The sequence below is a fragment of the Lasioglossum baleicum genome, chromosome 5 (assembly GCF_051020765.1).
Source record: "Lasioglossum baleicum chromosome 5, iyLasBale1, whole genome shotgun sequence".
Lineage (NCBI taxonomy): Eukaryota > Metazoa > Arthropoda > Insecta > Hymenoptera > Halictidae > Lasioglossum > Lasioglossum baleicum.
The window spans coordinates 16,465,858-16,483,783 of record NC_134933.1 but is presented as its reverse complement, the minus strand read 5'-3'; the positions used below and the strand labels follow the sequence as shown (position 1 = coordinate 16,483,783).

The window sequence follows — 17,926 nt, the reverse complement described above, 5'->3', positions numbered from 1 at the left end:
ATGTGCAAGAGAAAAGACACATTTCACTCCAATATAAAATTGATTAAAATTTCGCAGGGGTGTTCCACAACATACCACACGATCTCCTGCTGACACATAGAATTTTCTGCACTCTAGCTTAACAATGGGCCAGTCAACATGAAAGATGAATAATCAGGCTGGTTCATTCAAGGTTTCTTGACGTTCGTCTCGAGAGTTCGGTAGCCGAAGGAAGAGGGTCGAAGGGGCAAGCGAAGAGGCTCGTAAAAAGCGTGTGTCGCGTCGTGGAGGAAGGGACAGCATGACAGGGAGGGATGATTGGTGGGGATGTTCTGCACAGTAGGGGAAGATAGAGAGTGCGTGGGAGGGGGGCGGGGGCGAAGGAAGCCCCGGTTGAAGTGGCCCGCGGACTAATTCGAAAAATAAGTCGTCCACGCGCGCGACAAGCACACTTGACCGAAGCACACTCGTCGCGGAAGGGTGTGCGGACCTCTCTCTCTCTCTCTCTCTTTCGAGTGCTCGCGGATACGACAATTAATAAATACATCGGCGAACGGAGAAGCCGGTGTACACGCATACAGACTTTCTGTCTCTCTCTCTCTCCCTCGTGATTCTGCCGAGCAGATTACGCGGACGCGGAAGTTTCAGACGCGAGTCAGTCGCGCGGTGGCTCCGACAGAACGTGGTGGTTCGCCAGACTGCGAGTCCTAAACTGTTTCTTCCCTCGTGCTCAAGGATTAAACGGGAAAGTCGTATAAAACAGTGATCGATAGAGTTCCTAAAGATGTTGCTGAGAAATCGCGGCTGTCCACCGTTGCGGAGGATATCCCGCGGCTTCTGAGACCATGGAGAGCTCGGTGCTCGAGCTGTGAAAGCTAGAAAGTGATTTAGAGACTGTGAACAATCGTGCAAGAAAGAATTTCTCGAAGACATGTCGAGCAGAGAGGAGACCATGGACGACGATAAGCGCAGCGAGGCCTCTCCGAGACCCTCTCAGCTGACCCCCTTCAGCATCGCGGACATCCTCAGCAGGAGGACGTCCTGCTCCAGCCACGAACAACGATCCCCCGACCTGGAAGACGCGCAAGCTTCTTTCGCGAAGAAACATAGGGAGTACGAATGTTTGGAGAACGATCACAGAGAAGGACACTCTGATCGGGATCAGAGCCAGCTAGCGAGATTCTCCAGGTTACCTTCACCTGATTTATCGGTGGCCAGGGAGCTGGACATCCTCACGAGGAACCTGGTTCACGCGAACATCTCCAACTTCGGCAGCATCCCCCACCTGGCACAAGGCACCTTTAAGCACCTCGAGACCCTGGGCAACATGGCTGCCTATCAGCCGGTGAAGGACACGAGGGAATCTTCTCAGAGGCAACAAGACGAAGCGCTGGACATGAGCAAGAACAAATACCTGGGTGAGCGATTAGATATAAAATATCATCAATTAATCCTTAATTTCTCGTCTCCGGTTATCCCGATGAATTTCCCTAAAAATTGTTTCTCAACTCTATTGCCAAAACACCCTGTATAAAGTATGAAAACACTCGATTCGATTGTCGTCGGACAACTTTCTTTCGGAGTGCAGATTGCATCGTCGAGCAGCTCGCAATTCCTTATCGGGAGAGAGAAAGACTCCACTTTTTCGCGATATCTTCTCGATTACGGTCGTCGAGATGACGTTACAACGGTCACGATTAGATCAAGGCTAGCAGATAACGATCCATTATTGCTTAGAGCGAAATCGGTCTCGAAGGAAGAAGGCAGGTGAAGTAGGTGTTTACCGTTGCAAGTTTGTTTGGCTTCTTATCATGTTAACAATGAGCAATAATAATCGCCACTCATGCGTGATAATCGGCCACTTAGTTGAATTTTTCTTGTTTTGTTCACCTAGCCGATTACGGTAGAGCTGTTCTTGGACGATGACTAACTCTTCTAGTTTGCATCTTCGACTCTTCATCTGCATTTTCCAACTGCTGCACACTGTTCAGGAAATCGTGACACTTGTGAATCTTCGAAATCAGAATCGACACGTTTAAGTCTGCAAAAGAAATCTGGGCATTGACTCGAGCGAGTCGAGGACTCCTGGATCAGACTGACGTTAGGCTAACTGATATGATGTATTTCAGAACAAGTGCAATCGATAGCAGAGGTCTGCTTTTTGATCAAATTAATTCGAACAGTGCACAATGGTTGAATAGATCAAGATATAATTAGACTGCGGATTTGATGCAGTTGCGAGAAAAATGAGTGATTGCAATTTAACAAAGATTAAAAGGATTGAGGGATATCGATGTATTACGTTCGATTTACTAAAATTGTTAAAGAAAGAAAGGAACTCCTCAGTGGCTTCTGTATTTTGCATAAAGGTCTACAGTCTAGCTATAGAAATGGAGATTCTAGCTTTAGGAGATTCTAGCTCGACCAAAGTCATTGATAGCACGCAGAGGTTAGCTCGATAAGTGATCGCAGGATCAGATCATAACATTGGAAAGTTCTGGATCGCGGATTCGGCTGTCGCCGGCAATAGGAAAATTCGGAACAGCTATTGGAAGGTGGATTATGGAAAGTCGACGAGGTTAGTCGAGTGACCAGGCCACTTAGGTAGCCACTGCCGGTCGAGACAGCCTCCCTTCTCGGAGATCGTGTGTCTGCCACGAGGATGTACGCTTAAGAGATCATTTAGCTCGGTATCCCTGTAACAGGCAAGCTTTTCAAGGGTTTTTTTCAGTTAACCCGAGCGCAGATAACGTGATCGAATGTAATTTTAGTAGCATAAGTGGTGCTCGACCCGGCAGACGTCACAAGTGGCCGGCACTCTACTTCTTGCACTTGTTCGATCCCCGGGGCCACACTGTTGCGCACTGTCTCAAGCCAGCCCGAGGATCCACGGATCGGAAGCAAAAACAGATTTGGATCAAGGTTGAGCCCCCGGCGACCGATTCCGTAGAATCGCGTTTTTTTCCTTCAGTCGGATCGGGCTCGATTGATTCGCGACGCTCGCCGAGAAGTTCACGGTTAAAAGCGGAGACGCGCAAACAAATCGGTAAAAATAATTTTGGCAATTTTTTCAGACCATGTCCCGCGATTGATACTCTCTAACAACTTTCAACACGTTCGCTACATCGTTCGAGTACATAAACATCTGCAATATTGCTATCGGCGAATAAATACATTAAAGAAGTTTTAAAAAGAAACTGAAAGTAAGTAGAGTGATAGGTAGTAAAACAAATGGTGTCGGCGAACGTGTTAATGTGACCTTTTTTCGAGGTCCCAGAGATTTTTGGTTTTGTTCGAAAGTAAAATGCTAAATATACTTATCTTGATTCGCGAGAGGGTTCCAGCGAACCAGCAATTAACGCTCCCCAGAAGCATGAATTGTTTCCTCGACGATTCTTCTGTTTTTCACGACGCGGGGGTGGATAGACACGAGTACGAGCTGGCACCGTTTCAAGGCTCGTTCGCCGAACTACGAACCCCCTTTGCCTGTTCAGAATATCACTTAATACGGTAATGGACAGTGGTAATCAAGGCTCCACTAGAGCCCCGATGTTTCCTGTTGCCATTAATCTTCGGTCACTTACAATTCATACTTCGATTTTCGAACCCAACGTCTTTTAATACTATCAGTGGCATCGACGAGTTCCTTTTAATAAACAGGGCCAAGTTGTACAGAGAGGTACCCATCCTCTATGCCTGGAGAATATTGCCTTACAAAAATGACTTGAACAAGGAAATTTATTCCATCCTTTTCTATTAACGCTCAACCTCCCACTGCCGGTCATTTTACCGCTTTTATACCTTTCATCTTACAATTATTGAAATGATGAAGTTGATTACATGGAAATTGATTCGATAAATTACTTTACTCAAGCATACTCTGTGATAAAAATTGCAAAGAATCTAAATAAATAGAGCCTTGTCATCTTTGTAAGCTAAAACATTTCAATTGCTTTTGGTGCTTGGTGAGTTTAGTGTTAATGCTAAAATTGACAACAAAGGGATGGATTCATAACGTTATCTGGTATGATTTATAGGACTAAGGCGAGACCTATGGCTTCTAATTTTGCTTCAATTGGTATAGCATAATCTGTTTTCGATTTTGAACAAACGGGACCAAAAAGTAGCAGAACCTCCATTCATGCCACCAAAATCAAAAATACAAAGTGTTTTATACTTCATACATTCGGTAGAAGTTAATTTTTCTATTACACTGGTGTCATTAATGGATCTCGATATGTGTACCGTGGATTATTATTTATTCCCGAGGCAGAGGGTTGGACGAGGAGTCGAGCTCGACTCCCCCAGCAACGATAATATTTGATTCGTTTGATTCGGCCAGTGGTTAAGGCCCATATCAATTTATTTGAGAATCGAGTAGGCTTCAGAAGGTACGAAGGGTCATCTCGGTGTAATCGGAGTGAGAGCAAACGGCACTTGCTCCTCTCGAACACTCTCGATGTAGGACGTGTAGGTTGTTTGACGAGCGTCAGAGGAGGGACGCATTAGCCGGACGGGATGGCATGGAGTTGACGTCGAAAGTGATCAAATATAGATCTCTCTAAATGCTTCGAGTCCCCCCATCGGCCGCTGCCGATAAACATTGACGCAGGATCACGGACGAAATAATTATGATCTCAGCCGAGGAGATCTTTGAAATTCGCATTTTTTCTACTCGCGCCACGACTCATCCGCTCCCACTATAAACTCGGGGGTATCTCCTGAATCTAAAGAGAAGAGAACATCATAGCAATTTCTGACACTACTCTGACGCTGTTACTCGTTCATTGAATATTAATTCAGACATTGTTATTGTTTGTCAAATATTGAAATCGAAATTCGGGGATGCTGTGATGCGACCTGAGAGCTTCTATCCTTTGATTTAGTCTCTGCATCGAATGCCACAATCAACGAGAAATAATCGCTGATAAATAGGAAGCCAAGAGAATTCCCAGCGATGATACTGAGCACGGTGCATGATCCGATTGATTCTCAGACGTCGAAGAAGGCGAGACGAGACAAAGTCGCAGATACGGGGTTGCAAGTAGAATTTTAGGACGGATGGGAGCGTGATTGCACTCCGGTGCGACCGGTTAAACTTAGAGAGGAGAATTACCGTGGAACAGGAGCGTAAACATGTCGGAGTAGCGAGTGCACGTGTTAATGTTTGAACGAGACATCAAACGCAGCCGGAACTCTCTTTCTCTCTGGTTCTCTTTCTCTCTCCGTCTCTCTTGGAGCGTTCACCGCTTCTATGGCTGTCCGAGGATGGTTACTCGCTCGTTGGTCCACCTCCGGCTCTATCCCTCTCCCTCAATGCCAGCCTAAAACGTTTGATTTACGGTCGCGGTAGATCATCGGCTCCCGATCCGCCCGTTTGTTTGCTCGGAAATTTCGAAAACCACGATCTTTGGCTCCTCTTCGCGACTACGCTCCCAAACGGACGCTTCTAACTACGCTATCAGCCAATTTGTAAACTGATTTCGGCTTCCAGCCGCTCGAATTTAAGGATAATACGGAGCACGACGCTTGCCAGAGTAATTGCTAACTCAAGACACTAGATTTATGCTCGTCGTAGATTATCCGAGGCCGATTCTCGCACTTAATTGTTAGGGAACATCGAAAACCGTGATATAAGCACTACTGTTCAATTCCGACTTTTAAGACAATTACTAGGTATAAACATTGCTTGTATGATCGCTGTTGTTTAATATTCAATATTATTTTATATAATAAATAAAATTTTTCAATATTCAGCATTTAGATTGATGATGTCAGTGGAGTTTAAAGGGTTTCACAGACTGATTTTCGGTGGATTTTCATGGAATTTGCAGAGGACGCGGAGGAAGACATGTACGAGGCACAGAGCCACGGGCAAAACCTCCAAAGCAGAAAGAAACGCAGCAGGGCCGCGTTCTCCCACGCCCAGGTTTACGAGCTCGAGAGAAGATTCGCCGCGCAGAAATACTTATCGGGCCCGGAAAGGGCAGATCTTGCTCGCGGGTTGAAGCTGACGGAGACTCAAGTCAAGATCTGGTTCCAAAATAGACGGTAAGCCGAGCGACAGGTCTCTAAATGCCAAAGCTGATCGCTCTTTAAACAGTTTCTACCGTGCAATATTGATATCAAGGAGTAGAATGTATTCGGTCTTGTCTTTGAAAATGCTCAGTAGATAGAGGAGATATTTTTCGAGAATCGGAATGAAAGACTGTACCTATCAGTGGGAAATAAAAAGTGATACATCTGTCAAAGAGACTGATTGCAATTTGAATATCATGGGGTTGAAGAATTACTTCAGGCCAATCTTTGAAAATTCCAAATGAATAGGAGAGACATTTAGCGTTTCTGGGAAGATTCGAAGGATAAAAATAATACTAATCGCAGGGGTGTCGATTGCAGATACAAGACCAAGAGGCGGCAGCAGCAGGAGCTGGGCGCGCTAGTTAATTCCGGAAACGCGAGGCGCGTAGCGGTGCGCGTCCTCGTGCACCCGGACGAGCATTTGAGGGGATTGCCACTTCGTGGTTCCGGGCAACTTCCCGGACAAATGTCGGGCCCGCAAATTCATCCGGCGAACAAAGCGCTCGGCGGTTTCCCGTACTACTGCCTCCCCTATCATCCCCTGCTCTGTCCTCCCCTTCACTCCGCTCATATTCAGGTGCAAAACACGATCGCGCCGGACCTCGATCCCAGCCAGCTCTCGAAAATCACCGACGAGAAGTGAACCGGTGACATTTTACCGGCGTTGGGGGATCGACCGTTCTCTTCTCTTGTATTCGCCGCGTCGAAACATCCGCTTGACGATCGATATTCGTCCTGTTCGAGGCACACACGTGTCTCCTCTATTCTTTCTGTTTCGATCCGGTCGCGTTAACCTAGTCCATTTAACAGCGTTTCTTCCTTCGTTGTAATCACCGTACGACAAATTTTAACTATCTGTCCTTCGTTTCGATGGCAATTTTCGTTTTGATGGAAATTTAATTTCGCGAAGAGGATTGCATTTTTTCTGCTTCAACGGGTATTTTCTATGACTTTATAAACAGTCAAATATATTTAAAAAATGTTTTAATGAATAATAGAATGAATTATCGGCTGTTCAATTTTTCACGAGAATTAAGAGTCTGAAGAAAAATCGATCTACACCACGCGATTCCTGTTGAACATATCAAAAGTCGTAAGCAGCCATTGGTCATCGAAACGTAAGATTGACGTTGAATACTGTTACCTTTCGTAGAAAGCGAGGCAAGTAGAGTCCTGAGAGACGCTAATCTTTGTTACCGGGCTTCGAGATTGTTTGAGACGCCATTTTGTTGGGCACACACTGGCAATCTTCGGTCGAAACATTGTTTCAACGTTCTCGAGTAATCAACGATTCTCAAAGGATCGGTTCAGTTTTTCGCTTTTGTATTCGTTAATTAAGCCGCGGCAAGGAATTAACCGCGGGACCGAGCATTGTCAGTGTGCATTTAGCCCGAGGCATCGACTGCTGAAAATTTATTGGAATATTTATGGATAGATTGTCTTCGTTTTTAAAGAGAATTGTTTAAAAATTGCGTTAGTTGTTCATGAACGCTAGTCGATTCGCAACCGCTCTACACCGGTTCCTTCGCACAGTCGCCGAAAGTTTAAATTATATTAGCGTATCGGTAAGCTCTCGAAGTTACATTTTTTATATTAACAAGCTCGATTTCTATATCAACTGCAACCGTCCATTCACACTAGAACTACGGGAGTCATTCAGAGTAAAAGATTTTAGATCATAATTCGCGATTATTAAGATTCTAAAGGTGCATGGAAAATGATTAAGATTTCATTAGATATATGTATTTAAAATAGCCAGTCTGAATGCTCTGTGGATCTAGCGTTAATGGTCTTTGATCGCGATCGCGCGTAGCCACTTGGAAATAACGACTTGAAGAGCACGGTTTCCGATTATTCGACGTAGCGCCATTAACTATGAAGTTACCTATAAATATTATCGTAATCTAGGAAGAGGATCGTGTAAATTAGCGTGTAAATAACTGTATAAAATGTAATCTGAGAGTCAAAACGGTATCGGTGGGCGAAGTATTTATTTATTCTTGGTCCTGGAGGCGCGTGAAATCATCAACATCTTTTTTAACCCTCCTCTTCGAAATCTCTGAATCTTCTAGTGTAGTATTCCTGGGTAATTTACACTAAATACTCCAGTCGAAAATATTTGATTTACTCTTGATTTCCATTAATTTTCGTTTTCCTACTTCGGGGATTAAATCGACGTCGATGATTAAAAAACAATTGGGCCGATGCGTTAGAAGGACCGCCGTCATCATCGTCGCGATCCACGTGCAATAAAAACCAAAGAACACCGATGCCACGTATGGTTTAAGCGTTACCACACTTTTATTATAAGCGAGCGCCCAAAACACCATTGTTCCCGCGCACCTATGTGATGATACAGATCTATTCGAAATATATCAAGTGGTTTATTGAGAAAGCAAACGGAATAAAACCGAGAGAAAAAAGGAGAAAGAACAGGAACGTCTTACTTTTTACCCCTCTTAACGAACGTCTGCGTCACGGCCACGGGGGACCGTAAAAACTTGACATGCCTGACCCGGGACATCTTCTCGAGCAAGTATCTCCTTTTTTTTTACGGCGTGCTTGTGAACGCCGTCATTTGAGCGACGAAAAATTACGTCCCTCCAATCTGACAAACTTTCCAATTATCCCGAGAATTATTTCGTGCATCATGCAACTACGGTGTCCCACAAAAAGAAATACGCTTTACAATTATCCCAAAAATTCATCTTACAATAACAATTTCCCTCTAAAGAGAAATACACTTTCTAATTACCTGAATTAATTCATTCATCTCGGTTAGAATGAAAGTTCCGTTAAAAGAAACAAACTTGCCAATTATCCGAAGAGTTATTTTGTTCAATTCAAGAATTATTCAAGTATTTCATTGATGTAACTACGTATGTCATTAACGTAAGTACGTGTAGAATATTTTTCAATAAAATATATCGTGCGTAGTTCCTTCAGAAGGGGAGGAGCAACCATTCTACATAATTGTCCGCAGAATAATTGATGTGGAACGATGGTCTCTCCAAAAGAAGTCGCTTTGCGATCGCAGATTTGTTTGCTTATCAATTCTCGAGTGCTAAATCGATTCGAGAGACTCTAAATGATTCGATACCGTGTAGAAAGTGCACGGGAAGCATCCATCGAGCGTTGCAATCGGTGAATCGACGTTCCATCAGTCACGATGGAACCGAGCTTTCCCATAAGGGTTTTAATAGCTCCGTCTGGGTGGGCCCGACAGACATCAGATCTGTTTATTCAGACGCGGAGACGAGCAGACTTAACCGACGGACGAGGAAAAAAAGGCTAGATCTGACACTCATCTGTTATAAACAAAGAAGTTACATTATCCTCCACGAAAGGGTCTTTGCGCCTCCATCGGACCGATCTGCATAAAAAGGAGGCCGAAGCTCAAAAGGCCGCCGCGTTGCGGCGCTTTTTCGCCGTGACTCCTGTTGCCGAGTTTTAGACACCCTCCTCACGGACGGAATGCACTCTTACTTCGAAATTTTACTGCACTCCTGGCCGCGAGGAAAAAAATTATTTTTATAGATCTGCTTGCAATAAAACGCGCCTGGCATCGGACAACCCTCGTTCAGTTTTTTCGAACGCCTCCGCGATGGCGTGGAATGATACTTTGCTGTAAGTGCGTCGGTGTTTGTACCTGAGAATATTGTCCAATCATTTTTCCCTCAAGTTTACCCTTCCCTGATTTTTTCTTTCAAAGAAAAATGGTTATCATTAGATTGGAGATAGTTGTGTAAGATACAAGTTTCCTGTCTCAACTGTAAGTAGACTGTGGATTTTTATGAAAAACAAAAATTGTACGTATTACGTAGACGTTTATCTCTTTTTCCAATAATTATGAGCTGGAGGTAATTAAGTAAGATTGTTGTTAAATTCCTTAAATGTTTTCACAGTTTTGTATTTCATCTGGTCATTTTTGTCATTAATAAAATCTATTTATAAGACACAGAGGATGCAAGAAATTCAATTCTCGTCTTGATAATTGACTTAATAATAATCTATTCAATAAAAACCTACACGATAATAAACGTGTATCAATAAAAATTCACATTATAAGATACAAAGAATTGCATAATATTGAAATGCTACAAAGAACAGAGAAGCGGATCTCAAACAACAAAATCATTAAAATCACGAGTACAGTAAACAGAACGATAAACGTAATTTCCGATTAATAGAATATTCGTAACTGGATGGAACGAGTCTGGTCTAAAGTAATGGATGAAGAGAAGAATATCTGGAGAGAGAAAACAGGCGTAAGAACATTGTAGTTGTCTTTGAGCCAGCGTTGCCCGCAATTGCCGCGCGGTATTGTTATTCCTGCAATGAAAAGTTAAAAACAGATCCGGCCGGCCAGGAATTCTGGTGGGATCAGATCGTTCGCCGTTCGTTCTCCCCGCGATCATCAATGACAAAGTTGACTCGCGCGGAACGAGCTGGGATCGGTCGGAAGATGGATTTTATAGTCGTTTCTGCAGTCCATTACTGCTACGTTTATATCATGTTCTAAACATTCGAAAGCCATAATGCTCTTGCGTTAAACGAAGCCTTGTGCTGACACGCGGGTCGTTACTAGTTTCGGGACTAGCAGGGATTACTTGCGGTTTCCATTAAGAAATTAACACGGTCCATTGTGCGCGAGGAATAATCAGCCTTCGAAATTGCAAATCGCTCGGATCGAGTGACCTATTTCCGACAAACCCGTCGCTTCCCATCAAATAATGCAAACAACTTCCTCCCAAATAAAAAACACGGCCAATTGCTCATGAGATTAACTTGTAATTAATTCATGTTAACTGCGACAGAAGACACACGTGAAAAATAATTCTTCTTCGAGCTGTTAATGACTATGTTACATGACTTTTTAAAAATAACGAGAATATGTCTGTATATACAAATTTTTAGCCACTTTTTTATATAATCTATACTATCGTATACCGAAAGAAATGTGATGAGTAGACTGCGGATTTTATGCATTTATAACAGAAATGGGTAAGCACAATTTAAAGCAGTGGACATATTAAAAAGATTTAAAGACATCACCGTATTGGTTACAGCTTAATCAGGTAATTAAAAGAAGAAAGATATTTCTATTTCACTCCTGTGTCTTGCAATCAACGCAAACATTTTTTATTTTGCATAAAGGTCCGCAGTCTAGTGACGAGTAATTGGCATCCTCATGGATGCGTCTTTACAATCTCAATAATCGTAAATTAAAAATATTAGAACGCGTCGTTTTGTAGGTTGCTTCTTATCGGAAGGTATTGTCCTTTATGATAAGTTCGTCTACAGTCTCGCTTCAGAAATCGATAAATTCGAAATAAGCAGTGTGGTTGTAACTGAAAATTTCACAGACATTCCTAAAGAGTTAAATCACAAGATACAAAGAAATTCCACCTCAAACACTCATCTTCCAATAAGGAAAAGGTTCTAAACATGGTATAAACTGGATGTAGATGCCTCAGACTGGTTGAAAATTTTTAATTAACGTTATGAACTGTAATAAATTCGCGCGAGATAATTTTCGAAGAGAAATGACTGCCTCCGACGGAATATTTCGCGTTTCCGTGCAACGTATCGTCGAAGACTAGAGTTGTAATCAGGAGAAGGTGCGCTCTTCCGTCGCGTCGGTTGTCCCACAGCAGCTCTGCTCGAGTAAATTGCTAATTACTTTCGAGTCGCTAACGAACCGTCCCGACAGTATTTTCGAAACGGTTTCAGTCATCCCGAGTTAACATCAGGCTGAAGAGGGCTCGTCTACTTGGTCCGCGGATCGGCTCGGCTTGGCGCTAGAGGCCGAGGACGTGTAAAAGGGGTGAAAGCGCGACGGACGAGAGGGTTGGACAGGAGGAAGACCGTTCAGCGCTATTAACAGCTAATGAAAATTAGCTTTCGTCGGTTGATTGAGCGTCAAATCGTCCCTTTCTTGTTTCGGGAGAGAAGTCCGCCACCGGTGTCGTTAGACCGACGTACTCCCGCTTCGAATCGCACTGTGCTTCCTCATCCTCGCTCACTCTCTCTTTCTCTCTCATTCTCTCTCTTCTTTTTTCCTTCTATTCGACGTTCCACTGATAGGAAATTCCGGGGGCAAGTGCTCGTCTCTTCGGTCGAAATCGTTCCCGGATTTCGTGGCCCGAGGAATTTGCATAAACGCGTGCTTCATCGAAAATGTTCGTCCCCCGGTTTCCATTGTGAATCGTGAACCGTCGTCGTATATTCGCTGTTTCGCTCGCAGTTCGGTTTAGTTGCCTCGTGTGTGTGAGTGTGTCGCATTCTAAAGCCTATAATTACAGGAGTTAATTATCAGATTCGAGGATCCGGATTTTCCTCGGAAACGTTCCATATTTCCTGTCTTCGAGGTACGGCCGTCGAAAGGCTCGCAATTTATTTGGCTAGTGGCGGCTGCATACCGGCTATTATCAATTTCGCACGAGCCATTTCCGCTCGGGGATGAAAAAAATTCCCATTTTTTCCACGGGGGTGCGCTCCGCCTCTTACAATGGCCGCGAAAAGGGAATTTAAAAGTATAATCCGGCCTGCGAAATACTTTTCACCGTCGAATAACCGCTGTCTCTCGATTTTCCCGAAGAAAATCGAGACGAAATCACCGTTGCTAACCACCGCGGAATTTTTCGGGATTCTCCACGAATCTTTGACTTCGGCGAATGACGAGATCGCGTTGTGATTCCGTCGCGACGGTTTGCAAGGTGGAAACACCGTTCTCTCCTCTCGAAGGAATCGCGGTCCCCTTTAACCTCTTCAATAGTCCGCGTGACACTCCGGCTCCTAGGTCTCCTTGGCAACCATCCCAATTGAAACGCGTGTCAGAAGTCGGCAGGACCGTGTATAAGAGAGATAAAAAGGGAAAGGAAGCGGGCAGGCGAAAGAGGTCGCGGCTGGAGAGACGAAAAGTGGCGGCAGAAAATCTCAAACTTGGAACCGGCAATTCCAGTCCGCCTTACCAGGACGCGCACCGCTTGAATAAAACGCCCGAACCCAGTTCCATCGAGACCAGGAGGACATGCAGACACGTGAACAGGCCGCGACGAGTGGTAAATTCGCTGTCGAACACTCTTGGAACGCAGGAAGAGAGCACTTTGTTATCGGGATACGATTAACCCCCTCGAAAGCATCTCCGGCAAATGTTAATCGTCCTACACGCCTCGTAGTCGTACGCAGACTGCAGACCATTCACCGAGAGAAAATACTTACCTCCATCTTATCCGATTTGTTATATTTCACTAACTCGAGGAAGAAGAAAATTGATCAAGGGTGCAGTTCGATTCATCGGCGTCGAAAAATAGCTTCGTTTCTCCTTAACCCTCGAACAACAATTTCGTTGAACTGTATACTCGACTATGCTCAGAACCTGTCACATTTTTATTTACCATACTTTTTAGATGTTTTAGGTAAGTGCAAAAGTTCCTTGTACTTTAATACAAAATCGAGCACAAACTTTTACACTGACCCAATATTTTTGATGGCAGCGGTGTAGTAAACCTCCATGGTGTAGTAAAAAACAGTTCTTTTATCACTTTACCTGTAGGAAAATTGACGGATTGCTTATATCTTTTTCACAAAAATTTACCGAGAATGTTGCAAATGATATCAGACGTCTGTGTCTAGAATAAATCTTAATTGATATTTTTGATTTCAGATAAACTAAAGGACAGGCATCTCTACAACCAACAATTTTCGACAGAAATTGTCTCATTCACCGAATCGATGAACTGGTGATGAATCCATTAAAATCGACGAAATATTCCGCTGTTGAAGGAATCGTTTAAAAACGATCCGGAATACGAAAAATGTATCCGCCGCCGGTGGATCTGCGGCAAAAGGTTTGCGAACGCGGTATTTGCGAGCTCTAAATTTGCGGCCGAGCGAGAGGGAAGCAGCCGGAGAGAGCGTACGGATGATCAGGCAAGCAACGATGCTTATCTGCGCGAAGAACTCGCCGGGAACGAACTACGGAGGAAACCATTTCCTCCGCTTTTCCGGCATTTCAAAGAAGCAATTTACCGATTTTTCGTGGCGAAGCGACGTCGGGGAAAATTGGCGCACGAGCGGCCAATCAGCGGCGTTTCATGCAGGTCCGCGGGTACGAGTTCAGAAAATTCTTTCGCTCGAATCTCCTTTTTACCACCGACGTACCATAAAAGTCTCCACTTCGGCCCTAATTTCGACAAATTAAGTGTCGTTTCCCTCGAGAAACCTTTTCCGTCTTCGTGGTGCAAATTAAAAAACGCGAAGTCCGATTATCCTCCTCCGCTACGATTATCAAATTACATACTTGTTAGTGAAACATGCAATGAAGGAACTAAAACGAGGACTTGTATTTTGATTAGCCCACTAGCAGCCAGAAAAATTGTCTAGCATTACACTAATTTGTTTTAATGGAGAGAAAGAATACTCGGTGTCTGTATCAGGCATCTCGATTTCTCAATTTTTATACAGGAAGTTTCAAAGAACAATCACACATTTCAACTTTCAATTTCCAACCTTCTAAATACGTCAATGGACGAATTAATTTTTATACACGGGCAAATAATTATCCGTTGTCCATTTCAAGCAGACGAGGGTCTCAAAATGTAGAACAGGAAGTGTCTCTTCACCGGAAAGCGTTTCAAAGAATATTGCAGGACCTTTGTCCTGAACTCTTCTGACATATGTATATTTTTATTGTATAATCGAATCTCTACTCAGATAATTTATACTGTTTGCAGTGTTGAAGAATTTTCAGGACAACAATGATAAAAAGACGAACGAACTCAAGGACGAAGACTCGACCAAGGATATCGATCGGGGCTTCCGGTGGCAGGGCAGAACCTGATCGCGGCTACTTTGTAAAAACGTTTGCCAATAGGTCTGGGTTAGGCAGCCTCCTATAAATAGGTTTCAAATTACTCTCTCTCGCGAGGGCTCGCGTTCGTTAGACGGTGGCACGGTGTTTTAGCGGCCATTTTGGAAAAATAAACGACACCGTGCCGACGTAGGAAACAGATGACTCGGCCTGCGGATGCCAACTCGTTCCCGGAGTGACAGCCGCCGCTCACACGATTGTTTTTCAGTTTACGTTCGCGTTTCGTTTCCCTTTCGATACGGTCGTTGAACGAGCCACCGGGCTCGCCCTTTATTGCCAAAGCGCGGTTATATCGGGCGCCGAAGACGCTTCGCAAGGAATTATTTGATTTTATGAGAGAGATCTTGCACGGGTCGCTCCCTCAGTTTTGCTGGGACATCCTTCTGAGAGCAAAACGAAGATCAGTCGTTTTTACTACCCTCGCTTTGGTTCCGACTGCGATAAACGCGAATTAAGGGACAACGCGTTGACAGCGAACTTAATCTGCACTAGACGAGTAAGAAGCTTATTGATTCCGGCTTTCTTCGCGTCCTGGTTGTACTAATTTATGTGTTCAATTGTCGCTCACCCGTGCAACATACAATTTATAAAAGATACTGAAGGTATTGATACTACAATTTGTTGTTTCTAGCATCTAGTGACCAAAGTATAAATTGTATACTAAATGAACTACAGTGAAACGTTAAAATGATAATAGGAAATGTACGTAATCAATAAAAACCATTTGAAAGAGTTAAATTTCAATCACTTGTCTCGTGTAATATTTATTCAGGCATCCCAAATGAATTGTCCATTCTGAATTATTAGAAATTTCTTTGAATTACGAATATTGCTTATAATTTATTTGAAATTTGCCCTAGAATTAAAATCTCAAAATAGCGCCATTTGACGTTGTGACAAAACGCTCAAACTGTTAGCCAAATCTTATCGACAGAGCAATCGAGATTTGAATGTGGCGCTCCTAGTGAGCAAATATCAAAAGCACAGACAAGATGTAGAAGCAGAGACACCGACGAGAGCGTAAGCAGGCGCCACCGACGAGATACTATTAAAGACTGCCAGCCCCTGTGTTATTCAGCGGGACCGGTAAGTGGGCGCGAGTGGGCGCGGGGATAACGTGAAAGTTACAGTGATCTGATATACCACAGCGGTAAAAGTTCCACAATCGTCGAGATATTCGTCAAGTGGAAGAAGAATGATATAGTAGAATGCTGACACTACCCATTCTGTAATTGCCTTATAATACTATATGTATATGTATAATTCTCTTATTGTATTCTTATTTCCGTTATTATCACCATTGTAATAATTGTTTACAATATAATCGATAGTTTATAGATGTAGGAAAAATGGAAGTAATTACTACGTAATATTCTACAAATGTATTGGAATTTAAAAGTAATTTGAACATTATTGCATTTTATATATAAAATAATGATTCTTAAAAAATATTTTGTTATGTTGTGTAATGACAAAATTCAATCGTTCTTATTAAGATCCTTAGTAGGAAACAGAAAATTAATTTTTTTACTTATTTATCCCATACTTGTAATGCTCGACAGCATTATTGACTGCAATTATTAAAGTAGAGGTAGTAACAAGATAAAAGTATTAACTAATTAAACTAATTTTCGACGGCTCCTATCCATACAATGTTATTTAGAGGCAGTATTTCGTACGAAGATATCTAAAAAAATAATTCTATTTGACTCTATACGAATATTTCTTGCACCATATATGACGCTATTTAAAAAGTGCGTGTAACATTATTTTATTTCATTCTGAACTGAACCACTTCCTGAAACATGATTCATTTATGAGTACATTGTGCGACGAGACGAAGAGCTAGCAGACGAAGTCGAAGTCGAAATCTTAAAAGAATAAGGACTCTCCGCGTCTCTTTTTTCCCGACGCTGTCCTTCTTTGTGTCCGAAACTTGCGTCGCTCATTGCATAAGCAAATATCATCGGAATTATATAATTTTGGTATCATTTTCATAAAAAGAAACAAAATTCACCAAATATGTTAAGGAAAATCCTATAAAAAAATAATGATAAATAATTAAGCTTTGTTGTTTGATTAGTAGTCTCACACCGATATACCCGACCCGACCCGTATCATGTTACAATGTTTCACTCCACTCCACGGCGACCGAAGCCCCCGAGCTTCACTTCCCTTTTCTCCGTTCGTCATCATAGAATAGTGTTTCCTGAAAATTGAATGTCTCTGGCCAGACTCGAGTTTTCGACATTTATAGCAAGCTTGCTATAATCTTATCTTATATGTCAAAATTTAGTTTTCCATTTAAAATATTTTCTTGTTAAAACTCATTAATAGTTTTAAATAGTACTTGAATATATTTAAAATGATATTGGAATATTGGAATATTACAATTTGGAATGAAGGGCCTAGCCGGACGAGATAGTCCTTCGAATTATTTAAACAGCCGTTGTGCCATTCAATTTTCGGTCCATTTTCCCCATTTACTTCCATTAATTTAATCATATAATTGCATTTAATTGAAATTGATATTTGAGATTTTTTCCCGATTTTTTGGTTCAAAATGTTAATTACACAAAGTGAAAAACACGCAAAAATTCGACAAATGCAGGTTTTTTAGAGAAATTGAAAAATAGCATTGATCATATTTTTAGACTATCAACATAGGTACCTGAACTTTTTTTACGACAGTTCGTAAACGACAAAGAGGGACTGAGGTACGAGGCAGCCGACACAGTTCAAAAGGCTGCGTACCGATTACATCAATGCACATAGGAAAGTTTTTTATTTTTCAATCTTTTTTACGGAATTACCAACGTATTTGTGAGATTCTTCTAATTAAAATGAGCCTAAATACGGCATAATTTGAGCCATATTTACTTATTTAAAGTGTGATAATAATTACCTAATATAGGTTATTATAATATAGGTCATTTAATATAATATATTTATAATTATAAATAATTTAGGGATGTGCGGGCCGCTCGATGT

At 42.5% G+C, this 17,926-nt stretch overlaps 1 protein-coding gene across 1 annotated transcript; it reads left to right on the top strand.

Annotated features, from left to right (window-relative positions):
* Positions 1-453: 453 nt before the first annotated feature.
* Positions 454-8,482, top strand: LOC143208710 (uncharacterized). Its single transcript, XM_076423368.1, has 3 exons — positions 454-1,397; positions 5,814-6,030; positions 6,379-8,482. The coding sequence occupies exons 1-3, from the start codon at positions 911-913 to the stop codon at positions 6,701-6,703; spliced, it is 1,029 nt and encodes a 342-aa protein (XP_076279483.1). The 5' UTR covers positions 454-910; the 3' UTR covers positions 6,704-8,482.
* Positions 8,483-17,926: the final 9,444 nt, after the last annotated feature.

Excerpts from the sequence above, each read along its gene's own strand:
- LOC143208710 (XM_076423368.1), top strand. The coding sequence starts at position 911 with ATGTCGAGCAGAGAGGAGACCATGGACGACGATAAGCGCAGCGAGGCC. Across the intron at positions 1,398-5,813 it reads GAGCAAGAACAAATACCTGG|AGGACGCGGAGGAAGACATG; the intron begins GTGAGCGATTAG and ends TGGAATTTGCAG. Across the intron at positions 6,031-6,378 it reads ATCTGGTTCCAAAATAGACG|ATACAAGACCAAGAGGCGGC; the intron begins GTAAGCCGAGCG and ends TGTCGATTGCAG.